Here is a 27,907-nt window from a genome sequence, read left to right as displayed (position 1 = left end):
TGAAATTGCTTTACAAGCAGCTGCTGGTGAGCTGTAAGTAGCCTGCTTAAATGATTTGGTCAGGAAATGAAAGGTCAAGAGCATGGCAAAAGTGAGCCAAGCTGTTTAAATTGTTCCGAGGGACACTTTGACATGCAAAAACCCCTATGGTGGTAGGGTGGTGGTAGTCTCAGTGTGAGGAAATGAATCCACTCTGTGTTCCAGAAAGGGCAAATATACATCTGTAGCCTTATGAAGTGAGTCTTGATTAATAAAAGCAAAAAGAAAAGCAAATTTCATTTTCCAGTGAGTGGGAGTGTGGGTGGTACAGTAAATTTGAAATGTGAAATTGCCCAGGTCATGTGTCAGCTCTTGCAGCTGCTCTGGATCTGCCGTCCGCTCAGCCTCATGGCCTCCAGTGTTTCAGAAAGTACTTTGGACATTTTGCTTCTTTGCTTTCTCAGTCTGTGATTGTCTTTCCTCCTTTATCTTGAGCTGTTGCTAGAAGTATACTTGTTGCTGTCATTCAGCTTTTTACCCCTTTTCTCTTCAACTGCTCTGTCCCTCGTCAGCTAGCTTCTGTGGCTCCTCCTGGGAAGTACCCTCACTTCATGTTCTCCACAGCCTGGTGTCTACTCTTCCTACTCACTCTAACACCTTCCAAGGGGAAGAACACCATCGTCTTAGTACCCAGCCCCTGGAGTTGGAAGATAGGGATGGGGACCAGACTGGAGCCCCCATTATCCAGGGGGAAATGGTGAGTGACCTGCTGCACCACTTAGACACTCACAAGTCTATGGGGCCTGATGAGATCCACCCGAGAGTGTTGAAGGAGCTGGCAGATGTGCTCACCAAGCCCCTTTCCATCATTTACCAGCAGTCCTGGCTAACTGGGGAAGTCCCTGCTGACTGGAGATTAGCGAATGTGACACCCATCTTCAAGAAGGGCCGGAAGGAGGACCCGGGGAACTACAGGCCTGTCAGCCTGACCTCGGTGCCGGGGAAGCTGATGGAGCAGATCATCCTGAGTGCTATCACACGGCATGTAGAGAATAACCAGGGGATCAGGCCCAGCCAGCATGGGTTCAGGAAAGGCAGGTCCTGCTTGACCAACCTGATCTCCTTCTATGATAAGGTGACCCGCCTAGTGGATGAGGGGAAGTCTGTGGATGTTGTCTATCTAGACTTCAGTAAAGCCTTTGACACGGTTTCCCACGGCATTCTCCTGGAGAAACTGGCTGCTCATGGCTTGGACGGGTGTACTCTTCGCTGGGTAAAGAACTGGCTGGACGGCCGGGCCCAGAGAGTGGTGGTGAATGGAGTTTACTCCGGTTGGCGGCCGGTCACAAGCGGTGTTCCCCAGGGCTCGGTGTTGGGGCCAGTTCTGTTTAACATCTTTATCAATGATCTGGACGAAGGGATCGAGTGCACTCTCAGTAAGTTTGCAGACGACACCAAGTTGTGTGGGAGTGTTGATCTGCTGGAGGGTAGGCAGGCTCTGCAGAGGGACCTGGACAGGCTGGATCGATGGGCTGGGGTGAATTGTATGAGGTTTAACAAGGCCAAGTGCAAGGTCCTGCACTTGGGCCACAGCAACCCCATGCAACGCTACAGGCTTGGGGAAGAGTGGCTGGAAAGCTGCCTGGCAGAGAAGGACCTGGGGGTGTTGGTTGACAGCCGCCTGAATATGAGCCAGCAGTGTGCCCAGGCGGCCAAGAAGGCCAATGGCATCCTGGCCTGTATCAAAAATAGCGTGGCCAGCAGGACTAGGGAAGTGATTGTGCCCCTGTACTCGGCACTGGTGAGGCCGCACCTCGAATACTGTGTTCAGTTTTGGGCCCCCCACTACAAGAGGGATATTGAGGTACTGGAGCGCGTACAGAGAAGGGCAACGAAGCTGGTGAAGGGTCTGGAGCAGAAGTCTTATGAGGAGCGGCTGAGGGAGCTGGGACTGTTTAGCCTGGAGAAAAGGAGGCTGAGGGGAGACCTCATCGCTCTCTACAACTACCTGAAAGGAGGTTGTAGAGAGGTGGGGGTCGGTCTCTTCTCCCAGGTAACAAGTGATAGGACAAGAGGAAATGGCCTCAAGTTGTGCCAGGGGAGGTTTAGACTGGATATTAGGAAATTTTTCTTCACCGAGAGGGTTATCAAGCATTGGAACAGACTGCCCAGGGAAGTGGTTGAGTCGCCATCCCTGGAGGTATTTAAAGGACGTTTGGATGAGGTACTTAGAGACATGGTGTAGTGATGGTTTTTGGCAGTGTTAGGTTTATGGTTGGACTCGATGATCTTAAAGGTCTTTTCCAACCTATATGATTCTGTGATTCTGTCTTGGCTGGGGCAGCTCTTCCATCCCCTGGCTACTCCTCGTGGCACCACAGATCTTTTACATCTGTACATGGCAGTGACTCTCCATCCTCAGGGTCTTTTGTACTGCCAAAGAAAGTACTACCGTACTTTGCTTTTATGCCTCTAACATTAGACTTCATATAATTTTCCCTTCATCTTTGCTCAGCCTTGTGAGTTACATTATGCTGCTTGTTCTGTGCTGTGAGTTGCAAATCTCCCTCTTTGTTCTCATCTTTTCTCCCTAAATTTGGTGTTTGTTTCCTCTGTAATCCCTCATTATTCTGTCACCAGCATAAATGCGCAACCAGAACATACCTTTCCTTTTCTGTACTCCTCCTTCAGTGTGAGAATTCCTTCCCTTTTCCACCCTCGCTTCACTCCAGGGTGTTCCCATCCCGCTTTCACAGCTTGGGGTCTGCCCTTAAATCTTGCCAGTGTTTTCCTTAGGGCAGTGCTGAATTGAACTCTTGTTGGTTCTGAAGCCTCTGTGTCTTTCAGTGCAGTTTTTACAGTCCTCTTTCTGGTGTCCTTTTTATCATCTCTGATCAGATATGCCTTTAAAAATTAATTGTGGTAAAATGATACATGCTCCACCCAAGCAGCACTTCAGGATTTAGTTCTGTTCCTGACTCTGCCAATGACAAAATGTCTGTGTCAATCGGGCAGGTGACTACTGTTAGCCAAAAAAGCAAGTGAGGCGAAGTAAGCCTTTTTTTCCCAACCCAAGGCAAACAGTAGACTCCTCAATGCCTTTTTTAAATGCGCAACTACTTATGCATTTTTATCAACAGAAAACATCAGAGAATAAAAGTTTTTAAAATAAAATTACCTGATCTTCCAGAGCTGCTTCAGTGCCTGGCTGGATATAAGAGCATTGCCTAGGGTGGTTGTTAATTATAATCTCAGAACCCACATTTGATTCTTCTGATATGTTAATTTATAGTTAGGCCAGGAGTGCTGATCTTTAAGTGAAGGTACATGGCACCCTCGCACTTTCAGGATATACATGTAGCAAGATCACATGGCTAAACTGGGCAAAGCAAGTAGAAGAACAATGGTAACTTTGCAACAGTTAATGTTTCAATTTTTCATTCTCTCTTTCTACCTAATTAAACAATCTGGGGAACCTCTGCTCAGCTCAGGATTTAGGAAGCTCTGTACACCTCAGTAAGTCAGTTCCGAGATGTATTTTTACGGGAATCCACTCAGACTCCTGGAGGTATTTTGCTGTCACTTGTGCCAAAGTACATACAGGTCTTAAGATTAAGGAAAAAAATGTGCATTTGTTATGAGTACATATAACCTCTCAAATAGTTTAAGCTGTGACAACATAGGCTCTTCAGCAAAGCTGAAGTGGAGTGAAGAGGCAAAGGAAACAACCTGAGGGTTGATTCAGTCCTTTAAATGTAAATCAAAATGAAAGAACATCCTAGTTGTTTTTCTCCCCAAATTCCTTCTTTGTCAAAATGTGACTGCTTAAGTGTTTTGGTCCCTCCTAAGATATAAAAGGAGTAGGAAATTTGGGAGTCATTGTCTCCTCAAGTTTATCTTGGTTTCAGCTCCACTGCTGTCAGTGAAGAAACAAAGGGGCACTCTCCTAATTTACATCTAAGGGATGTCTGGCCTTCAGTGTAAGCAACAGCCAGTAGTTCTTCATTGGGAAGGTGTTCTCTGCATTATTAATTTATTTAATTCTAATTAAAATACAAAGGTACTCAAAATTGCTTCAGGATGACTTTGGATATATTTCACTGTAGCCAAGAGCAAAAGGTGTCCAGTGTATGTTTGTTTGTTTTGGATGATAAACAGAATAATACAAGAATGAATTTACGTTTTTGTTTTCTACAGGAGCAATGTCTGGAGGCTTCAACTTTCAGGTAACAGATGGTTTGAACTTTGCACCTCGACAGATTTTTAGCATCACAGCTCGGACACTAGTCATTAGCCTTGAAGTGAACAAAGGACTCGGAGTCTTTCCAGGTCTGTCTTCAAAGATTATCATGATTTCGTCCACTTGAAAAAATTGCATAATACATGGTTATTTGTCAGATAGCTAGCTGGCTAAACTATACAAAACCGTACCTGGGAACATCTATCTGTCTGATTTTTAAAAGAATAGTTATGTTTTCTCAAACAATGTATTGCTTTATTGTTTTATAGTCTTTAACTTTTTGATATGCGCATGCGCTTGGAGTCATGGAATTGGCAGTGAAATATATAAGCACAGTGTGACAATAACACTGTCTGCCTAAGCTCTGAACGTTCCCCATTCAGATTTGTTTAAAAGCTCTGTATTATATTCATGTATTTAGAGGTGTCTTAGCTGGTTGTGATTTTGCCTGCTAAAAGCAGAGTGAAGCTTGTGTCTGTGGGATTCTGAATAGCACATGTAAATTCACCAGATTGCTAGTTCACTTCCTTGTTGTTTGAGCTGAGTTATGGAGAGCTGCACAAACTCACTGATGAATCAGAAGGACTGAAAACTTTGATTTGTGTTTGTGCGTTTGGAACTAGTTGGATCAGCAGCTGAGTATTTTGTTAATGAAATGCTACTCCTGCAGGAGTTGATGTATTAAGAGAGTCTCACCAGGGCCATTTACTGCTTTGCATTGGCAAGGGTAATCCCTCATTGAGTTAGTAATCTAACATTAATTGCAGGATTAAAGGAGAAAGGAAGATTAGTCTTCTCTCAGCAATGTCCTGCATCACACTTCTGGTTGTGCTACCTTCTTTTTGCTCTGAACATGATCTGTACAGCCAGAGAGAGGCTGAGAACTGGTAAAGCTCTATAGGCATTAATCTGTACCTTGATTTAGTAATTTGATACAGAAGAGGAGCACTTTAGTTTCTTAAACTTCCTGTATATAAGTTGTATAAGCAAAGGCTTGCAACAAAAGCCACTTAGAACACAGGCAACAAAAAATGAGATTGTAGCAGTATGATCTTCTAATTCAGTCGATATAAATGGGATTCACATAAATCTACTTACAAAGCTTATTAGTCTGTGATTTTGGTGTGTAAGGTTGCCTCAGGCACAGGGATTTACAGGAATTCTATCTTGAGCCAAAGATAATTGTAAGAAAAGTATGCCTGATACTTCCGTAGAAGGCAAAGTCTCTCGACTGTCTATCAGTTCTCCAGTTTGCAAAATACAATATTTCTTTCAGCACTGCAAGCTGTATTCATCTAAGCCTACAGTTTTTCCTGAATTCTCACTTACTTTCGGTTAGCAAAATTCCTTTTTGGTGTTAAAAGTATTACTAGCTTTTTCACCTGTTCTCTTTATGATACTTTTTAAAGATGTTCTGGAGCTGTATGGGTTTCAGCTGTACTTGCTGTTGTGGTTTAGCCCCAGCCGGCAGCTAAGCACCACGCAGCCACTCGCTCACTCCCCCTCGGTGGGATGGGGGAGAGAATCGGAAGAGCAAAAGTAAGAAAATTTGAGGGTTGAGATAAAAACAGTTTAATAGGTAAAGCAAAAGCCGCGCACGCAAGCAAAGCAAAGCAAGGAATTAATTCGCTACTTCCCATGGTCAGGCAGGTGTTCAGCCATCTCCAGGAAAGCAGGGCTCCATCATGCATAATGGTTACTTGGGAAGACAAACGCCATCACTCCAAATGTCCCCCCTTCCTTCTTCTTCCCCAGCTTTATATACTGAGCATGACGTCATATGGTATGGAATAGCCCTTTGGTCAGTTTGGATCAACTATCCTGGCTGTGTCCCCTCCCAGCTTCTTCTGCACCTGGCAGAGCACGGGAAGCTGAAAAGTCCTTGACTAGTACAGCAGCAACTAAAACATCTCTGTATTATCAACACTGTCTTCAGCACAAATCCAAAACATAGCCCCATACCAGCCACTACGAAGAAAATTAACTCTTATCTCAGCTGAAACCAGGACAGTATCCACCCCTTATTCCATACCATTTACGTCATGCTCAGGTCTCACACTATTCAATACATTCTCATTACCCACCATCACCCTTCCCATCCTTTGATATAATACACACATATCATTCCCTTAGTCTATGGACCACCCCTGTAAAATGTCTGTAAAATGTCCATAAATGTCCACAAAATGTCCACTGAGTTCATTTAGTCCATGACTTTGGGCTTCATCTCTTATGGTTGTTACTCAGGACAGGAGAGGTGGTGTGTTGCTTGGGGTTATTGGGCACCAAAGCCAGCTCAGGTCAGGTCACTGCTGCACTTGCACTGCTTCTTGTAAGGCTTCTCCTCCATTGGTTCAGGTGGTTCCAGCTGTAGTAATTCCTATAACATGCAACTCAAATCATGGGTTACAACAATTTAAAGGTATATCTATTACAATCTCCACCCCTGCTCCTTTTGGACCAGGATGTAGGATTTAACATTGCAACGAACTCCTCCCCTTGCTCCTAGCCTGGCTAGCAACAAGGGGTTCCTGCTATAGTAATTCCCACAACATGCAACTCAAATCCCGGGATACAACAATTTAAAGGTATTTCCATTACAATCTCCACCCCTGGTCCCTTTGGACCAGACCATCAGGTTTAACATTGCAATGAAGTCCTCCCCTTGCCCCTGCTCCAGCTTGGACTTACCCACAGAATGTAGTACCTTCAGAAGTAAACTTGCTCCAACATGGCCTCATACACAGCCACTGATGCTTCGAGGTGTACCTGCTGCAGCATGGACTTCATCCACAGCCACAGATGCTTCGAGGTGTACCTGCTGCAGCATGGACTTCATCCACAGCCACAGATGCTTCGAGGCGCACCTTATCCAGCATGGACTTATCCTTGGGCCACAATCCCTTCAGAGGTATACCTGCTGTGGCACAGACATAACCATGGCCACAGACGTTTCAAGATATACCTGCTCTGGCATGGGCTAATCCATGGGCACAGACGCTTTGGGGTGTCCCGCTCCCACGTGGATTCATCCACAGGTGACAGTCCCTTCGACTCGAGTTCACAGCGGAGTTCCAGCCTGTCCAGTACAGCAGCACAGAAACAGCAGCAATGCCCTGGCCATCTGCCAGCCCAGGCGCAAGGCCATTGCTGTTATCAAAATGTTCCCAGGCACAGCAGAGTAAGGTGATCAGCAGTACAGCAGCACAGCAGGCAGCAAAAGCAAAAAGCAGCCACTAACGAGCCCTAGACTCTAACATACAGTAAGGCAAGCAAGCCTACGGCAAGCACAGAAGCCTGCTGATTAATAGCTAAACAGCAATAACAGCTATAAATTCTATCTGGCACATTCCAATCAAATCTGTCATTATCTCAAACCCTTCGAGCCCCACGTTGGGCGCCAAAAAGGACTGTCGTGGTTTAGCCCCAGCCGGCAGCTAAGCATCACGCAGCCGCTCGCTCACTCCCCCTCGGTGGGATGGGGGAGAGAATCGGAAGAGCAAAAGTAAGAAAATTTGAGGGTTGAGATAAAAACAGTTTAATAGGTAAAGCAAAAGCCGCGCACGCAAGCAAAGCAAAGCAAGGAATTAATTCGCTACTTCCCATGGTCAGGCAGGTGTTCAGCCATCTCCAGGAAAGCAGGGCTCCATCACGCATAACGGTTACTTGGGAAGACAAACGCCATCACTCCAAATGTCCCCCCTTCCTTCTTCTTCCCCAGCTTTATATGCTGAGCATGACGTCATATGGTATGGCATAGCCCTTTGGTCAGTTTGGATCAACTATCCTGGCTGTGTCCCCTCCCAGCTTCTTCTGCACCTGGCAGAGCACGGGAAGCTGAAAAGTCCTTGACTAGTACAGCAGCAACTAAAACATCTCTGTATTATCAACACTGTCTTCAGCACAAATCCAAAACATAGCCCCATACCAGCCACTACGAAGAAAATTAACTCTGTCTCAGCTGAAACCAGGACACTTGCTCATCACGAAATTACTATTACAATAGTGATGGTGCCAAATGGTTAATATACGTAAAAACAATAGCCAGTGTCCTGTTATATTTTATAGCACTGCAGGAAAAGTTAATTTTGAGACAACTTGAGGAATCTTCTCTCTAGGGAAGTTAAAATTGAATATATCGTGAAGAATTTCCATGTCTTCATGACTGGATATAAACTATTCTCTCAAGCATATTGTTCTGCAATTTTATAAGAACATGTACTGCTGTCTTCTTTTGTGTTGGATATACCAGATTTATTTATACAATTTATGGATTTTTTTTTTCTGTTCAACAGAAGCTTGTTTTGTTCAGTGTGCTCAGTAAATTGACTGCTAGATATATGAGTTTTTTCTTACGTATGCTAGATATATACAATGTGAGGATTTGCTCTCTTCAGGGAAGCAATTGCTCAAAGAAGGAATGAGCTGAATTGCTCTTTAAGAAGGAGAGGCAGCCTGACTTGTAGGTATTTGGAAGCAGAGCTGTCTAAGCAGTCAGTAGATGAGATGATTCATAACTGTTTAGCAGTGATAGGTAGAATGCTCATGCCAAAGCACTTTCCAAGTCCTAAATCTAGGCAGTAAAAATGGATACCAGAATTATGAGGTACCGATAATGGCCTTATGCTGTTGCATTCTACTTGTATGGATTAGGTTGGCCCTACTCTGCATGACCCGTCTTGTTGTGTGTCTTCCTCCCCCATCTCTGTTCCTTTCCCCTGTGTTTGGGTGGGGTTGGTTTTGTGATCTCTCTGATGTTTGGGAACAAGCAGGCAGTGTTCTCATTTCCCTTTCCTTCACCCAGTCTGTTGGGTGGCAAATAACCTTCCTCTCCCTGTTGGATGTGTCAGACCAGAGCAGAACTACTGTGGGTGCTGGAAAAGGTTCTCAAGTCTCAGGACAGAAGTGGGTGAAGGAGAAGGTTATGCTTGGGGGAGGATCCCATTTTACAGGAAAGCGTGACTTTATTGTCTGTGGCTCTAGACTGTACTTCAGCCTGTGGTGTGCAATGAGTGAGCTCCAGTCTGTTAGGAAGAAATGGGGGCTTCGTGGCATACATCTTCTGTCCCCATATTCCTGCACTGTGATGGTGGTGGTGGGATAACCTGCTATGGTTATGAAAAAATGGAGTGGTCACTTCCATCACTACAGCGTGACCATGTTTGAGAGTTACTCTGTCTTACTCTGTTAAGGCAATGAGGCCTGATTTGCCTAAGTAGGAGGTTATTGAGAAATAACTGTGTTTTCAGATACATGTGGTCTGATTAACTGTTGCTCTCAGTTGTACATTCCTGACCACATCTGCTGTATGCACAAGGTCGTGCTTCCCTGTCTGCCTGTCACGCAAAAAAGGGAAGAGAGAGGAGGAAGAGGGAGACTTCTTGTATTAGATTATAGTGTGGGAGAATTTTTCTAGACCTGAGGGACTGCTTCACTTTTCAAAGCCGTATGGAGACAGGCATGGAAAGGTAAAAAGGGTAAAACAGGCAGAGCCAGAGATCTCATTTCATTGTAACAACTCTGTTTCAGAATAGATGTGGTTTGAACCAGGGCACAACTACATGTAAACAGGCAGAATCCTGACGTTAGTAATGGCTTGCAAAACAGCCCCATTCTTCAGCTTGCTTACTGTATTTTTTCTTCTGAATATTATAGCAGGAACATGTTATTTTGTGTTATTCCTGTATAAACATTATGTTTTATTGAAGATGGATTGGTAATTCAGACTCCAAGGATATATACTGCTAGTATCTGAAATGATGTATTGATACCTATAGCTTGTTGCTCAAGAAAAAAAGAAAATGTAAAAATGGAGACAGAAGTGGAGGCAGGGGTAATAGGGTTATGGGAATCTATTGCTCCTCCAAAGGTATCATTAAACATGAGATTTAGTTTGCTGAGTGTGTACCATGAAACTGCATCAAAAAGAAGCCAAATAAAACTTCTTTTTTCTTTTAGGAAATTACTAGGTTTGGTTTTGTCACAGCTATGTCAAAGATTGTCTTGGTTTGACTAAATGCCAGAAAGCTCTTTATAATCTTTATAATAGTTAAGCCAGAAGGTACTGGTTAGTGTGGTGCTATGTATTACAAGGATTTTGTTACCCCTCAGTGTCCATCCATCTTTATAATGTATTATTTCAGTTCAGGCCGTTATTTCTGTTGTGTGATGTTCTTCCTAATTTGTTTAATTCAGTATTTAGTTTTTAATTTCATGTAATGAAAATCATCTTTCATGTCGATAAAGTGTGGCTCAAGCTTCTGGTAATAATCAATCTTGGTTTGTGTGTTCACTAGAAACTTTGCTATGTTAAGGCTTCTGCCTGCCAAATTACCCTGCCTTCTGTGGGCAGCTGGGATTACCAAAAACATTAACAATAATGACTTCAACTGGAGTTTGAATTCATTTCTAGGCATGTAATATAGGAACAGGTCTTCTTATACATGCTCTACTCCTTACTCTGGGTTGGTTTTGCAGAAGCTAGTATTTAGTGATTACATGTGCTGAAGAGAACTGCATTTTTTTCATTTCTGTAAAACAAAGGTACATCCTACTGAAGGGCGCTTTGATTCAAAAAGCTATGGAAGAGTTGTAACTAGAAGGTAACTAGATAAAGGGTAAACCTGCTGATATTATAAAATGTTATTAAAATGCTAAGTACAATACCTAGATGAGAAGGTGAGTTGTGCATACAAAACTTACCCTTTGGGAAAAATTGCTGTTGCAAATCTGTGTTACTTATAATAGACATTTTTTAGGTTCCAGGAAACCTATTTCACGACATGATCTGAAAGCTGTAACCAATGATGTGACCAATGCAGGAAACAGAACTATAACCTTTATGATTGTAACTTCCCCAAAACTTGGAAGGCTGATCAGAGTAAATTCTGATAATACCACTCAGGAAATCCTCAGTTTTACGCAGTCTATGGTAAGCATTTACTTTGTAATAACTAGTTCAGGGGTAGATTATTACTTCAAAGGCCATCTCAGTTGCTTGTTCTTTGTCTGATCCATTTATATCTGTTAAGTAACCAGGCATATGTGACCCATCAGTGCAATCACCCAGATTTGCTGTGTCATTAGATATCTGGCATCTAGTAATGAACGCAAGAGGAGCCTTTGTTCCCCTCTGCTTGGATACTAGCAGGGTCTTGGCAATTTTCGCTGTTTTGCTTGTAACAGTATTTTTCAAGAAGAACTGTTCTGGTGCCATTAACCAGCAGTCCAAGGTTGGAAGCCTTTAGTTTTTGGCAGAAGGAATAGCCTTTTGCTCTATGAAAAGTCCAAGTATCAGATTCATTTCAGCTGTACACAGTCCTCATGGGTGTCCCCAAGAGGACTTTTATTGACTTGATTGGCTGTGATATTAAGTGTTTAAAGAATCTTAACTGTGATACAGGGTCTCATACTTGAATGACTAAAACGTGGCAGCTCATGTAGCTTGATGGAAAACATTTGTTTGCAACTGAAAAGAAATTACTTATGTCTGTGTGCAGAGTCTGAATATAACTGTGTGCTCTGCGTGCAGTAAGTTATTCTCAGAAAATCTAAGCGGGGGAGATAAAAGGAGCTCAATGTCCTGACTTTGCAGGAGGAAAACTGAAGAGATAATTTGGTCTTACAGATTTATGCATTTACAGATTTGAAAAGTGGCTGTTTGATTTACTCTATGAAGGAATGAGAAAATGTATTGGTCAGAAACTGAAACTTGACCAATAAAACCTGGAAAAAAGGTTGACATTTTTATTAGTTGTCATCAAACTTTGAAACAACCTGACCAAGGACTGTGGTGGAATGAATCTTCACTTGAACTTTATAAACCAAGATGAGCACAGAATGTTTCTCTCAAAACTGTGTTATAATCCTATTATGTCATTGGTCTTCTTGCAATAGTTGCTGAGTTTTGTCTTACATTATGAGGGAGATGAACTGTATAATGACACTGTTCCCTTCTATTCCTAAAATGTGTGATTTTTATGAACATTAGATGAAACAGTTAAGCATGTCAGACAGAAAATCTTTCAGCTAAGGTTTTGAAGTTTTACTCTTTTTGCCTATGGATATGATCTTCACATATGTTTATCAGACAGTGCCATGTCGGAACATGCCACCTATTCTCTATAGCTTTAGTTCTTACTAATGTATAGCTGCTAACTTTCCTTTGAACTTTGTAAATTGTGTAAGGATTTGAGCTGTAATAATGTGTATGCTTTTCTTCTCTGTCAGAGATATTTGTATTGGCCATTTTCACTTCAAACAAGTAGAGCTAAGTGACATTGCAGGTAGAATTAAGGTATCCTAACCAGCTTGCTGTTTATTCTGGTAGAGAATGAGGTATAAAGGAGAGAAAAGAGATCCTAAATAAACTTTCACTGTCTAGTGTGTTGTAGCCACATGAAATTAAATATCAGTGAGAAAATGACATTGATATTACAAACATTGTATATTCTTCATGTAATGGAGTATTCTCCATGTAATGGAGAGTAAGGCATTCAATTTCTGTTTGGTAATAAGAAGCTTGTAGATCTGATTTGAATTGAAAATATTCTGCATTAGTTTAATTCTTTGCATTTTCATTGACTTCATTCTGTATTGTGGAACTTGAAATTTCACTTCTGAAAAGTACTATGCAGCTAGCTTATAAAAGTAGTTAGCACTTTTGCTATGGTGCTGAACTCTTCCCTATGTCCTGTGGTTTATTGCTTCATTGCCAAACAAAAAAAGAAAAAAAAGAACTGAAATCATTATTGCGTTCCAAGAAATTTTTTCACAGACAGTTGTTCAGCCAATATAAGAAAACTAATTGCACATTAAACACACTTGAATAACACAGTAGTTTTCAACATGACGTTTGGGTTTTTTTTTCTCTGCTAGTACTTTCTATGGTGTCTTAGAATTATTTTCATCTTGCAGCAAGCCACAATTTCTTCATTATATTTAAAGTCATTACAGAGGTAAACACAGAAATCCTCACCAATTCCATTCTTTTCTTAGCCCAGATATTAGCATGGGCTTGCAAGTAAAAAAAGATAATACTAGTAAGATTGATACTAAACGCCGTTGAATTTAAAGGATGCATATTGTGCCTGTTCCTGTTACAAAAATTTGCTTTCTCCAACTTGAATTCCTAGAGACATGCTTTTATTATCAATTTGGTTTGTTTTATCCTATAATAGCCATTAAGAATTAAATCAGTATAGGGAAAGCATAAACCTGGAGATATGCATATAGGATTTTACCACATCAGTCTGAATTTTTTAGACAATAAGATGGGATTTGGTTCCGAGAAAACTGACCCTGAAAGCCCTGTTTCCGTAGTGATGTCAGTGGGGGCTGTTGCAGTAGTTTCAGCTAATGAGTTCCTTCAGAGTGTTTGTGAGTTGTGTAGAGTATGTTACAAATAGTAAACTTAGAACCGGCACCATCTCAGACAGGGATCTCTTTGGTAATTATAAACTAACACATTCAAGCCAGGTCAGTAGTTGCCTGGGAGGTTAGCAAGGATTTAATAGGTATAGCTGTGTTCTCTCCAGGTCAGTGAGTGAATTATCAAGCAGACCAGACACTGAATCTGCTGGATGAGATTTAGTAAGTGTTCTAGTCTTGTGGTTATTAGGTATCCTATTGTAGTTTCAAGGTATTATGGTATTGATCTTAAAGTTCGGGTGTAGTTCCAACTGATGAGAATCTTAGTCTGAAAATACTGCCTTTTGCTTTGGGGCTTAAAGAGATAAATGGTTGTGTCTTGTATGTGTTTCCCTGAAGATTTACTGCAGTATTCTGCTTTGAAGCTTAAATCCTCATGGTGGGACTGATAGGATTCCCTTGAAAGTGACAGTCTGCAAGGTCAGTGAAAGCAGGTGTAGCGCAAGCCAGGTTCCTTCATGTTTCTTAGGAATCCCCTTCTTGCTGTGATGTAGAAATTTTCCACTAAGTAATCCCATGAGCTCTTTGGTTATAAGTGAGCATTTATTTCAATGGTCATTGGACCTCCTTCTGGTTTCCGTAGTCTCTTACCCGGTATCTTCTGCTGTTTGCCATGAAACACCTCATCAAAGTCCTTTTCAAGCCTTCAATCTTTCATATGCTTTTTCAGGACAATGAGTCCAGCCCTGCTGGTATCCTTATAAAGAAAAAACCCTAGACATATGATACTCCGATTCACTAAGGATACAGTCCAGCTGAGCTCCTGTTCACCATTACCATTGCTAGTTTGAGATAAGTTTCTCAATGTTTTATATCTCTGTTCCTCACATAAGGCCTTTACTAAGCATTCATGCGCAGCAACGTTTCACCTACCCTCAAGTATGCTTGTCTGGCAACACAGAGTCTATCTTCAGAGAAAGAGAAATGCAAGATAATCTCAATGTAAGTTACACACGCACTGTGCATGGACTAAGGTACAAAGGCCTCTCTCGAACAATGTTCTTCAGATTTTTTTTTTTCTCTCTTTACACTTCTGTGTTTAAAATTATTCTCCTCTTATACCTATGGCTTTTCTTTACCCTAAACAGGTGGATGAAGGCGTGATCATGTATGAGCACTTACATGCCGAGTCAGCTGGCTGGAGTGCAGAAGATTTCTTTACATTTACTGTCTTCTCTCCACCATCAGCGCTGGACCTCCAGGTGTTCCATATTGTCATTTCGTATGAAATTACCAGGCATGATCGGAACAGTCGTCTTCTGGCAAATACAGGTAAAGACGCTGTACTGTTTGGGCTCCAAATTGTTTTGGATCTGTCAGAGTTCCAATGAACAAATGTGAAAAAACAAAGGCTACTTTCTCTGCAGTAACAAATGACCAGAATACTTTTGTCACAGAGTGTAGTATAGATAGTAGCTTGGAAAACTGCATCACTGCATCTTTAAAAATGAGATTTACTACCTGTGTTTGATAATTCCTACTGCTGTAGTGGGTATTCTCCATTTTGCTGTAACGGTAGGTGAAAACACTGTCAGAAGCTTTGAGATAATGATATTTCTTTAATCTTAATGTATGTATCAATAGAAAATCTTGTCTCGTATATGTGACTGTATTTTAAAAATAGTGGTAATATATTTTTAGCCATGACATGTGGAAATCAAGGATGCCATGAAGGAGAAACTTTTCTGAGCATCATCAGTGTCTGATATCTAATTTCTGAAACATTGCAACTATAAAATAGTAAATTTCTAAGATTCTCTTTTCTTTTCTGCTAGGTGCCGTAGTCCAGGAAGGAGGTAGAGTATTAATCAACAAAATAAATTTAGATGCTTCAAATCTATTGATTAAGCTACCTGAGGTACAGCGCTCCATGTATGAAGTCTGGTATCAAGTTGTATCTTTACCCCAACATGGCATGATTGTTGTTGGAGAAAGAAATGTTACCAAAGAAAAACCTAACTTCTCCCAATACATACTGAACAAATTTGGAGTTGTGTATGTACATGATAATTCTGAATCGCTTAATGACAATTTCACTTTTGCTGTTTGGTTAAACTTAAAAAGCAAGTCTGCAACAAAGCCTCATGGCGAAGTTTTGGAGGAGATGTTTAATATCACTGTTGTTCCAGTGAATGACCAAGCTCCAGAACTGAAGACTAAAAGGCTGCACTTGAAAGTCCTGCAGGGAGATGTGTCAGTGCTGGGGTCAGAGAATCTGAAAGTTGAAGACCTAGATAATGCCCCAGCTGAGCTCAAATACACCATTGTTAGCAACCCCAATAATGGTTATGTAGCAATGAAAAGCAATCTTAGTGTTTCTATAAAGGATTTCACACAAGCTGATGTCGACAGTGGTAAAGTTTGGTTTGTACAGGATGGAAGTTCATCTTCTGGGGTGTTTTATTTCAGTGTGACTGATGGTAAACATCGCCCTTTATACAAAGTCTTCAGTCTTGAAGTCATACCAATCTCTCTTGTCCTGGTCAACCTTACTAATGTTGCACTTCCACAGGGCCAAACATCTGTCACTATTACTAACATGCAGCTTTCAGCTGTCACAAATGGAAAAAGCACTAATATCATGTATGAAATAACTCAGCCCCTCAAATATGGGCACCTGATGGTTGGAAATGAGCAGGTTACTAAATTTGAGCAGGCAGATTTGTACTCAGGAAGGCTGTCTTACCACCTGACAAATCTCACTGCGTCCAAAGAAGTACTGGAGTTTATGCTCTTCACTGCAGAAGGTAATCTAACAGGACAAGTGCTGAACATCACAGTGAAACCTTTAGTACAAGTTGTACCTGACATGCAGGTTTCAAATCAAGCAGCTTATAAATTCAGAAGCAGTGACCTGGATGCTTCTGAGCTAGCTAATTTGACGAATAGTAATCCTAGATTTGAGGTGATAGTGCCTCCATCTCATGGAAGGATTGTAAAGAAAAGGTTTGTGAATGATGCAGTGTTCGAAGATATTCAGACATTCACCCAGGCTGACATTGATAGTGGTGTTGTGCTTCTAGACATAGATACGAATATGACGGGCATTGATCTGTTAAATGACTCATTCACATTTATACTCAGGGCAGATGCTGTGCAGCCTGCTGTTGGCTGTTTTCAGTATTCCATCGTGCCATACAGTCCTCTACTGGTGCAGGGTTTTACAGCCGAAGTGCCTTCCATAACCAGCACTACCGCTTTAAAGATTCACACTACCTCACAGGACGAGGCACCAGCCTCCTCTCAGAATGAAGAGCCTACAGCAGCACCACAGAAGACTGGATCAACCATGTGGCCAGGGCAGAATCGCTGGGGAAATCTACACGAGGAAGGTCCATTGCTAAATCTGGCACTGGGGACGAGTGGATCTGCAGGGACTAGGACCACAACCCAGGTTAATGCCGGGAGTCCCAGAGAGCAAGCAGGTGAAAGCAGCAACCCTTGGTACATCATTGTCCCCCTGGTCCTGGTGTCTGTGCTACTTATTGTTGCTGTTTTTTCTGTGTGCATTTTGCTAATGTGTCAGAAGAAAGAGAAGACAAAACCGCTCATCAAAAGTCAAACAGATGCAGTCCTCAGTAGTCCAGATCGATGTTTGGAACGGAGCTTGACTGTACCCAGTGTTACAGTGACTCCTCTCCTGAAGATGGTTGAGAGAAGTACAGCCTCAACATTCACGGCAGTAAGACATGAACAGCTGCTTCCTGCAGTGGTTTCTCCGACTGTAGAACGGTCTCTGCAAAACAGCTGGTTAAACCTTGATCCTGAAATGATCCAGTATTGTCGAAAAACAAACCCAACTTTGAAGCGCAATCAATACTGGGTGTAGTTATGGCCAGTTTTGGTCATGCTAATTGACGTAGTATGGAAAAGAGAGTATACATTGTTGACATACAATTTGTTCTTTAATACACTTATTTATTATAGATCAAATGATGCACTGTTAGATGAAATCCAAATACCTGTGAAATAATAATAATAAAAATCTTACTGATCACAGTGGCCATAAAATAGGATTTCCAGTTGGTACTTCAGAAAAATTCCTACTTAATTCAGTGCAGAATTTGGCCCTATAGATTTTGAGTGCACCCTGTGTATGCAATATTTTTTATTTCCCATGACAGGGGTAAAATAGAATGTTCTGTCACGGATTATATATTTTTAATATAATTACTGTTTTTGAATAACCAAGTTTGCTATAAAGGTCTCGTATTCTTTCCTGAACCACCACTTCTCTTTGAAGAACTTTCAACTGTTTCTGTAAGTTATTGCCAAGGTGGTAATCTCAATAATGTCATTTTGACCCCGAAGGTTGTTCAGAGGCCAGTACTAAAGAAACAAAGCTGTGATTATTTTGGCAGGTGTTCATCTGCGTCGCTGAACTGGAAATCTAGAATTCAACTCGGCAACAATAGTACAGCAGTGACAGTATATAAGGATTCTGGTAAAATACTGTGAGATGTTCATTCTTCTGTTTTTCTTTTTCCTCATTTGATACCGAACTCTAGCCTTTAATGTCTGCTGAATGGTAAAATGCATCCATGATCTCTAATCCACATAGCAAAAACCGTGTGTCTGCCAGTCAGCCTGTCTCCTAAATTATCTTTAGGCCTAGGTGACCTCTAGAAGTACATGTCAAAATTTCCTGCTCCTGACAAAGGGCTAAATTCTGCCTTCAGTGAAGCAAGCACAACTTTCTCTGGAGTCTGGGTGTTCAAGCAGATGACAGTAGAATCGAGTCCTCTGCTGCATACTATTGTGTGTTGTGGAGCTGCTGACAGAAACAGTCCTGCACGGAAGTATGTATCCCCTTCTGAAGTTTCACAATTTACCCTTCACCTCCCAGAACACTGAACACATGTGCCTTACACACTATAAGACAAGTACTACCTACTCTAATTTTGCTCTGGTTGTAAAATGTGCAATAATTTCCTCTGCAAAGGGAATGTTTTTGTATTTCTGGAAATCCAAGCTCAGTAGTGATGTGCAGTGTCCTGTTAAGGTCCAGTCTTTTTTCCACTGAGGACAACAGCAAAATTCTTGTTGACTTCAGAGAATGAACTGACTTCAAGGGAGTGGTGCTGTGATCATAACCAGTGTCTTACTAACCACTAACTTATCATCTATTTTTGTATTTTTGTCCGGTTACAGCTTCCAGTTAGCTTCTCTGTAAAAACACCATGCCCAGGGTCAGGATGGTGTCAGCTCTGCACTCAGTTAACACTGGAATAACATTTTTGTTGGAGCCTAGGTGCTGCAGTTTTCGCTTTTATAGAACGAATGTATGGGCCTCAACATCCTTGGTGCTATTCATTTCAGAGTACTTTGTTGTGGATGATTTTTTTTTTTGTTTATGATGAGTTGTGTTTCTGTCATTTTTATATTTCACTTATGGGAAATTTTCACCCATGAGGAGAGCCAAACTAAGTCTCCACTTACTGCTGTGTTCTGGGAGCTAAACACAGGAGCAGTGGGGTAGTCTTTCTCATCTTTACCACCTCTGCCATGGACAGCCGTGGTTGTGGTGCGTTTTGAAGCAATGCATTTTTCAGGGCCCACTTCAAGGAGAGTAGTCCACGTCAGTGGAAAATATGCAAGCCACATCTTCAGTTAGTCAAGTTAATGGAGCACTAGAGACTAAAGATATGAACCCCTAACATGCCTAAGCTAAAGTGTATTTGAACCCTGATACACAGTTTTTATTTCTCTGTCATTACCATTTTTCCCTGATGCCAGCATGAGCAGGTTTGAATTCAAGCAGTGCGGTCAGTGTGAAAGGCTGGGGTGTTCAGGTATCCCAGGTGGACCGCTGCAGATCTGCATTGTAGACCTTTTCTGCCTTTCCAAAAAAAGTCTTTGGGACTGTTTTTAGAAACTCTCAGCCAGAGAGGTGGTGCTGCCAGCCATCGCAGGGACACCCCAGCGTCCTTTGTGGAGGTGCAGCTGTATGTCTTCTGCCATTTCCTGAGACCTCTTCTGCTAACACCAAGCAGACAGCAGCTTCCTCCAGATCCCAGCTGTCAGCAAAGCATTCGCTACAGCCTGCCTTCGATGCCTTCTAGCCGGTAGCAGGAACCTGATCCCTTTACACCTCTTCCAAGGCCTCACTCCAAGGAGGAGTAAAGAATTATAATCCAACACTTTCCTGACACTTAAAGAAGCCTGTCTCGCATTTCCCTACCACCGAGATCTTCCTGTCAACAGCAAAAGAGGCGTCATACTCCAATACGTATCAGGAGACCAAGCTATATGCCTGCAATTCCGTAGCAAAATATTGCAATGCTGAAAGCTGCTGGAGTCTGGTGACAAAATCCACACTGTGGACCCGCAACAGGCTGAACAGAAATATGGAAGTGAAGTGTGTGCTTAATGAGATTTTGCTAAACATATCATTGTAAAGACGGTGTGCCCAAAGTTGCAGTGCTCAGTGTGCAGTGGAGATGGAACATAGGGCTGCTGTAGTGCTGGCGATCGTAAAAAATGACACCACAACATAATACCAAGTGAGTAAAAAGAATAGCAATGCAATTAGAACTCACAATTGAATGGGAATTCTTGAGTTTCAGCATTTGCATTCTCTGAGCCAGAAATCGTACATGAAAAATACAGAAAAGGTGGTAGGATTTGTGCTGGCTTTTTTGGCTTCAGCATCGTGGGCTGAACTCTTGTTCTCTGTTTCCAAAATGCTTTTGGCTGACAATTGATGTTCATTTCAACTAGATCAGGCATTATGGAATTGTATTTTGAGGATTTGGCTCAATTTTTAAAGCATCGAGGGGTTTGCTTTGTTTTGTTTTTGTTTTTTGTTTTTTGGTTTTTTTAAATAAAAACAGCCTAAATGCCTAACTTCGATAGTGAGGTGTGTCAGCATTCAGTTTTTCTCCCTCAGTTGGTGTTACTGTGAGACAACTGTGCCAAAATGCTGGCTGTATTCTGGAATATTTTGATGAGAACTTTATATAGATATAAATATATTGTATCAGTAATTACTGGGTTTCGTACAAAATGCAGAGGTAATATTGTAACTGATAACTACGTATGGATTTTGCTTTAATATCCTACCCTGAATCCCCAGGAAAAAAAAAAAATCTGATTGCATTAATGTAAGCTTTCCCTGTGGACAATACAGAATAGTCTCCGGCAGAGGACAGTTCATCTTGTTCTTACATAGATACTAAATACAGGTGAGAGAGTCAATTCTGGATGAGCTGAGGTTACTGGCTTAGCTAGAAGTCCAGCTTTGAGATGGTAAAAACTCATTGGGATGAATCTCATCCTGCGTTTCCTAAATAACAATCTAGAAAATCCCCAAGAAAAACATTTTCTCCTTATGGATTCTTTTTGTGATTCCAGGAACATACATAGTTTATGGTAAGGGTCTGGTCTGAATTTTTTGGTTCTTTCACTTAACCTTCAAGTTGTGTGTTTTATTTAGTGAAGGTGGCGTTTATGAAGGATTCCTTTTCTTACCAAATGGAGTTCTAAACTGCACCATGAAAGTGCCTTGAAAACATAGATAAAATCAATAAACTGTTTTGTTTATAATCCACACACGTTTTTGTGCTTTCTTTAAAGACTTGTAAAGTACTGCAGTCGGTGCAGAAGCACAACAGGATCCCATTGCCAGTAACAGTGTTCTTCCAAGTTTTCTAATGTTTAGTTTTTAAATTGCACATGTGCTGAGATTGCTGTTGTGCTGTGCCCAGCATTGTGCCTCTAACATAATGCATTTGGCCGTGTCTTGCCATATGACATGTAACATAATGCATGTCGGCTGTTTAACCCCACACAGCCGCTCCCTCACTCCCCCCCGGTGGGATGGGGGAGAGAAGCAGAAAAGTGAGAAAACTCGTGGGTTGAGATAAAGACAGTTTAATAGGTAAAGCAAAAGCTGCACACGCAAGCAAAGCAAAGCAAGGAATTCATTCACGCCTTCCCATGGGCAGGCAGGTGTTCAGCCATCTCCAGGAAAGCAGGGCTCCCTCACGCGTAACGGTTACTTGGGAAGACAAACGCTATCGCTCCGAACATCCCCCCCTTCCTTCTTCTTCCCCAGCTTTATATGCTGAGCATGAGGCCATATGGTATGGAATAGCCCTTTGGGCAGTTGGGGTCAGCTGTCCCAGCCGTGTCCCCTCCCAACTCCTTGTGCACCCCCAGCCTCCTCGCTGGTGGGGTGGGGTGAGGAGCAGAAGAGGCCTTGACTCTGTGTAAGCACTGCTCAGCAGTAACTAAAACATCCCTGTGTTACCAACACTGTTTCCAGCACAAATCCAAAACGTAGCCCCATGCTAGCTACTATGGAGAAAATTGACTCTACCCCAGCCAAAACCAGCACAGGCCAGAAAAGGAGAGACATGTCATATGCATCTGCCTGGCTGTGTTCAGCACTTGCATGTGTGTGACAAAATAAATGCATTGATTTGAACTTGCTCAAACAGGACTGCACTGGGTTTATTTCAGTAAGTTTTTCTGTTTAACTGCACATGCTTAGAAGATTTTAAATTATCAAATTCTTAAATGTTAATACATTAGTGCTATTTTGTCATTAAAATAATCTTTGATTTTTTTTCAGCTCTAAAAATCTTCAGGTTATCTTTTATTCTCGATCAAAAAAATGCACTCACTCCAGCCTCACACCAAATGCATTGTTCGACCTGATTTTGATTTTTTATTAATCAGAACTTAGCTGGTTTGTGGTTGTTCCTGTGACTTGAGATAAGGAACTTTTTTCTTGAGACTTCAGAAATGCTGGTGGCCCAGTGGAGCAGTGACTCCCACACTGTGACTCAGTGTCCTGAGCGCAGAAATCTGCATCAGCAGTAGCGGGGCTCGGTCTCAGAGTTGCGTCCTCCTGCACCAGCCCTCCTACAACTCAGAAAACGTTAGTTTGGGAAGAAAAGAAAATAGCACAGAAATGGTCATAAACCTTTTATGGTTTTCCTTTTATTAAAATATTAGCAAGGACCAGCTACAACTTTTGCTGCAGTAGCCTGTTACTACCTGCAAGGCCCAATTCAGCAGTGAATCTACTCGCGTGTCCTGAGCTACAGGCTTCATCCTGCTTGCACCATTTTTTTCAAGTCAGTCCTTGTGATGTTAAGTTGAAGTACATTCTGTGAATATTTTTGTATGGGCTGAAAATAACTGCCCTGGCATATTCAATGGAAACTCTATTAATTTATCTTCACTTGTTTCAAGCTAAATAATTCCTTCCAGAGCTTGCATATCCCAAATGCAGTCCCAGAACAAAATGTTCTTTCATCGCAACTGGTGAAATCCATAGTTTCACATCTGTTTGTAGGGAGACTGTGTATGGTGAAATGCTTGTTTTACATGATCGTTTCCTCATTTCCAGTCTTGCTGCTTGGTTATTTTTGTGGTAATGCTAATTTATACGTGCTGGTAACCACTACTTAGACACGAAGTTGTTTGCAGACTGAGGTTTTTAGCTGCAAAACCTTTGCATGGCATCACAGTGAGAGGGGCATCAGGTCTCATAAATTTGTTGGGGAAAAATGAAGACTGAGCAGATTGAGCATTGGTATGGGATGGTACTGAGCGTCAGAACTTCCTGCAAGAACACAGGCAACAGATCAGAATAAATACGTGCAATTTATAGTGTGTGACTGATCACAGTGATTTGCTCCAGCTAATACACTGTACAACAACATCTTGCATAGCAGCTTTTATGTATGGTGCATAAAAGCACATTGATGAGGAAATTCTTGAGAGAATAAAAGATAATTGGAGGAATCAAAAGTTCATATTTCATATACAAATAAATATTCAAGTGCATATAAATGAAAATGAATCCGTAAGGGTTCACATAGGAAGTTGGTTTGAGACATGCAAAGCCACCAGGGAAGCTGCTTCGCTAGCAGGGGTGCTGAGGAAGAGGTTGGTTACAGAGGCAGGGGAAGGTAGGAGGATGGGACAGGGATAAGTTCTCTGGGGCTAGATGGAGTTTCTGAAAACAAGGGAAGGTCATGTGGAAGCAGACCCATGGGCTTGTTTGAAAGGCAGAGGTGACGTGCTGGGCTGTGCCTCTGGGAAGCAGGCTATGATCACCATGCTGCCTGGGGAGCTCACCTCACTGCCAGAGAAAGGGAAGAGCAAGAATCAGGATGAGTTTTGTTCCCATTAGAGGGGAGAGTTGTGCTTGGGGGGGAGAAGCTCAGTTTGCTTTTTCTTCTGCTTCCCTCTGCAGCTGGCAGGCGATCTAGTAGAAGTGAATCTCCTGTGGCATGAACATTTTGAATATTGACTGACAAAGGTGGCTACCTGTCAAGAAGTCCAGTTGCGGGGATTCATCAGATCAGATCACTAAAATCCGTCCTTATATAACCATCGCCCAGTCTGGCTGAGCCGAGTTGCCTAGAGTGTAACTCAGGTGTTAAAGCCTGTTGGCATTAGTATTGTCTTAAAAATAGAGCTGCAATGTTCCTAGTGTCTTGGTCAAAGCGCAGAAAGGAACAGGGTGAACTTGCCAGAGGTTTTGACTGATTGTAATCAGAATTAATGATTAATGGTAAATCTAGTTATCTGCAGGCACTGAAAGGTATTTATAAGGAAGGCAACAGAGGCCTTGATTGTGAGCACTGAGCTAACTAATGCAAATAAAGATGGACCTGAGCTTAGTCCTTGAAAGAAATGAAAGTAGCTTGAGGACTGATCTCATTTACACATGGCTGCACAAAATACTGTTGAAGAGCAGCTCTAGGACTAAGATTAGACCAGGTGCAGAAGTAAGCGGTAGTGGGATGAATCAGCTAGAAGAACGAACAACTGCCTAAGTCATAGCATCTCTTAGTCAATCTGCATTGTCCATCCCAGGTTCTATACGCTGCTAGGAATGCTGCAGTATAACCATCAGTGAGACAAGTTGCCCATTTTCCTTCCCTAAATCACCTTGCTCCTGGCTGTAGGGCTTAGGTTCATTTAGTCTTTCCTGTGGTGCTTATTTCTGGGATTCTGAGATGTCTCTTTGGCAGTCCTTGGTTCTGAGTATGGGATCTGCCCTCAGAAGCCCAGTACTTCTGTGCGTGCCGCTCAAGAGCCAACAGGGTGGTAACAGTTGGTCACCACTGATCTGTGTTGTGGCCTACTCTAATCTGAACCCACAAGTTACACTTAAAGACACATTATACCCATTTCCATTTCACTGGTTCTCCAGAAAGCCTGAAAATTTCTAAAATGGTGGGTTCGTGATGCCCCTCAGCAATGCCGCAGCTCGGGAAGCAGCTGCTTGTTCCCCCAACGCTCAGCTCAGCTGCAGCATGCCCTGTGCTGGGCAGATCTTGGTCATTTGGCAGCCTATTTCGTGTCATACCAGGGTATTTCACAGACAGAGGGCGAGAGCTTTCACTCCGCTCAGCCTCTCTGCACTGCTTCAGCCATCAGGGAGTGGTCGTCTCTTGCAGCTTGATGAAGGAGAGCTGCAGAAGAAGGAGTTGCTCTCAGGGGCTGTCAGGTAGCGGAGCTCGGCTCTGGTTTCACTGATTCCCCACTTCCACCCTGCTGGGAAATTCTCAGGCTGGCAGCTGTAAGCAGAGGGCAGTACTTTGCTAAGAAACCTAGACATATCCACCTTCTGCTTTAGAGCTGTAACTTCCTTTTTTTTAGAATAAAAAAATTCTTTCTTTTTTAGGAAACACAAATCCAGAACAAGAATATGTAAGCACATACATAAATCACAGCCTCTGCCAAGAGCAATTGTAATAGTTTAGTTGTAAACACTGCATCACCTCCCAGGCGTTACAGCTACGATCTACATAGGATGGACGTACATACCTGAACCCAGCTTTGCCCCTTACCTCCGTGACAGTTTATGTTGTTGTCAGTTATGGATGTTGTAATTTCCTTCAAACAAGTCTGACTGCCTAGGAGATTTACTTCCCCTGTTATGGAACTTTTACATGGTTTAATGCTCACTGGTCACAAGTCACCAATACATGTTTCTTTAGTTTATGGGAAAGTTTGATGAGAAGCCATTCCAGTACATAGCTTTTGGAAGAGAAAGTTTCTAGTACTTCAAATGGTTGAAACTCTTTGTAACTCCAGAGCTCTTGGAGCTGATAAGTGTATTTCAAGGAATAGCATGGCTGCTGTTGGCAACTTCTCCAACTTTTATTGCTTTGGGAAAAAAAGCAAACCAACCCTGCTACATATGGGTAACTCTGTAGAATAGTTTAAAATAAATAGCAAAATATATTTTGCCCTACCTTCTTCACACTCTTTTTTGATGATGTGAGACACGGACCTGTTTCTTTCTTAGCTATTGATATCATAAACAAAAGACAGCAAAAATGATGAGGCTGGTTGTTTGTGCTTCCAGTGCAGAGTCCACTGAGACTACGACTGCCTTTCTCTAGCAAGTGAAGACCAGCTGTAGCTGGAAATGTGTTTTGGATGCTGTATGGGGAAATCATCCAACTGGTTACACTTACAGCATGTGCTTAAGAAATACCAAAGGTGGATCTAGCAAGTATCTCAAGAAGGTATTTTATTTTCTTGTTTACAGTTTCCACAGAGGAACGGAAGTTGTTGTTTTCCTATTAGGAGAGATTTATATTTACAAAGGACTCCACTGAGCTCAAGTTTTTATCCCATGCTAGAATGAACGACACAAGTGACTAATAGCTTCCACACAAGCATGTGATTTGGAGAGAAGGACATGCCTGACTCAAAGTCTCTGCAGTCTGCCTTTGAAGAGTCCCCAGGCACAGGAAACGGCACAGCCTCTCTTGCTTTTGGGGCAGACACACAGGACTCCTACATCCTTTGAAAATAACGCAAGTGTTGGAAACACAGATGGTTACACAGAATATCTGTAGCCCGGCTGGTTCAAGTGACTTCTCTGTGCCAATTTGCTCCTTCAGACCTAGACTAGAGGGATCTCTCACAGGGGCTGTAATGGGAGCAAACACTGTTGGCACCAGGATGTTGCTCTGCATGTGAAATCCAGTGTGTTGGCCATGGCCACTGATAAAAAGGAAGAACATCTAGTGAGCTCTTTCACTCTGAGGTAAATCACAACAAGGACCTGGGTATCACTGCACCTGCCTAGCTGATGACATACATCAGCATTCGCGAACTTCAACACTTCCAGAAGCCGGAGTCCTGGCAGTGCCTGGTTTGACCGGAAGATGCCGAAATCAGAATGGCCATTCTTTGGGCTTGCCTTGGATTTACACTCTCCTCAGTGATGGAGTAGGCAGCCCAGGGCTGGCAGTTCAGGGCAGCAAATGATCTGGCTCTAGCCTACACCTTGGCTGGGTTAATAAACTAAACTACATGTTTCCTTGCCACTGTGTTTGCAAACCCCACACTCTCTGGGAAAGACACGGTGGTGGCAGGTAGGGATGGTGACTGGGGCATTCATACAATATTGAGGAAAACCAGGCCTAAACCTTCTTCCTCTCTGACTGAGAAAGGTGTCCCCCTCCACTCCCAGGAGAGAGTGCAAAGCTGTGAGCCATAGGTGCTCTTTGCAAAAATACCGACTGAACAAGGAGATGGAGACTAAACCATCATTTAGGGTGCTCTCCAGAGAACTAGGGTCAACACTACATTAAGTCGGGCAAGTGCTCTGCCCTTTCCATACTGTGTGCAAAGAGCAAGGGAAAAGTATGTTCCCCTACAGGGGAACCTTCCAGGCTTTCTAGGGAAAACAGCTGAGCTGGTTTAGCTGTTACCTGAGTCACTGACTGAGGAGTGCTGGGAGACCGTGCTGAGTGTTAGACTGGCCCTCTCCTGCAGCCTGAGGCTGGGAACCAACCTCCCTTTCGTGATCCAGACCTTGTTCCTTCCTTCTGGTTGTCTCAGGCAGCACCAGGCACATTTCACTAGCTACTGTGAAAACCTTTTTCAGATATCTAATGCTCCTCCGTACTGCGTGGATGAGTTTGCGTGTCTAGCTCACTAGCTTGCAATTTTAATTTTTAATTTTTTTATATAAAGACACTGACTCCCAGCATGGTGTTGTCTAAGCATTCAAATCCTCTAGGACAAAGGCATTGCATAAATTTTCTTCTCCTCCAGAGAACTGCCCTTAGATGTTAATGACTAGGTTTTTTTCCTATTGTTTTACAACTTTTTATTTTCTTGTTTTCAGTTCTCAGAAAAAAAAAGTCCCTCAGAAATCATATCATGTCTTTCTCTGCTTTCTCAGGCAAAGCAAATTTTCTGACATTTTACTGTCACACAGCAGTTACCCGACAGACACATTTTCCCACTGCTTTTGCAACAATGCTTACT

At 42.4% G+C, this 27,907-nt stretch overlaps 1 protein-coding gene across 6 annotated transcripts in view; it reads left to right on the top strand.

Annotated features, from left to right (window-relative positions):
* The window catches only part of LOC142421568 (chondroitin sulfate proteoglycan 4-like), a 45,062-nt gene extending 24,626 nt beyond the window's left edge, over positions 1-20,436 (top strand). For all 6 annotated transcript variants that reach the window (XM_075526335.1, XM_075526334.1, XM_075526332.1 and 3 more), the window contains 4 exons: positions 4,177-4,308; positions 10,978-11,150; positions 14,737-14,920; positions 15,424-20,436. In XM_075526335.1, coding sequence (XP_075382450.1) covers positions 4,177-4,308; positions 10,978-11,150; positions 14,737-14,920; positions 15,424-17,477 — 2,543 coding nt within the window. In that variant the 3' untranslated portion in view covers positions 17,478-20,436. The remainder of the gene's footprint in view (positions 1-4,176; positions 4,309-10,977; positions 11,151-14,736; positions 14,921-15,423) is intronic.
* Positions 20,437-27,907: the final 7,471 nt, after the last annotated feature.

The sequence above is a fragment of the Mycteria americana genome, chromosome Z (assembly GCF_035582795.1).
Source record: "Mycteria americana isolate JAX WOST 10 ecotype Jacksonville Zoo and Gardens chromosome Z, USCA_MyAme_1.0, whole genome shotgun sequence".
In the NCBI taxonomy this organism is placed as follows: Eukaryota; Metazoa; Chordata; class Aves; order Ciconiiformes; family Ciconiidae; genus Mycteria; species Mycteria americana.
Note: the sequence above shows the minus strand (reverse complement) of the source record. Positions and strands in the feature narration are given on the sequence as shown.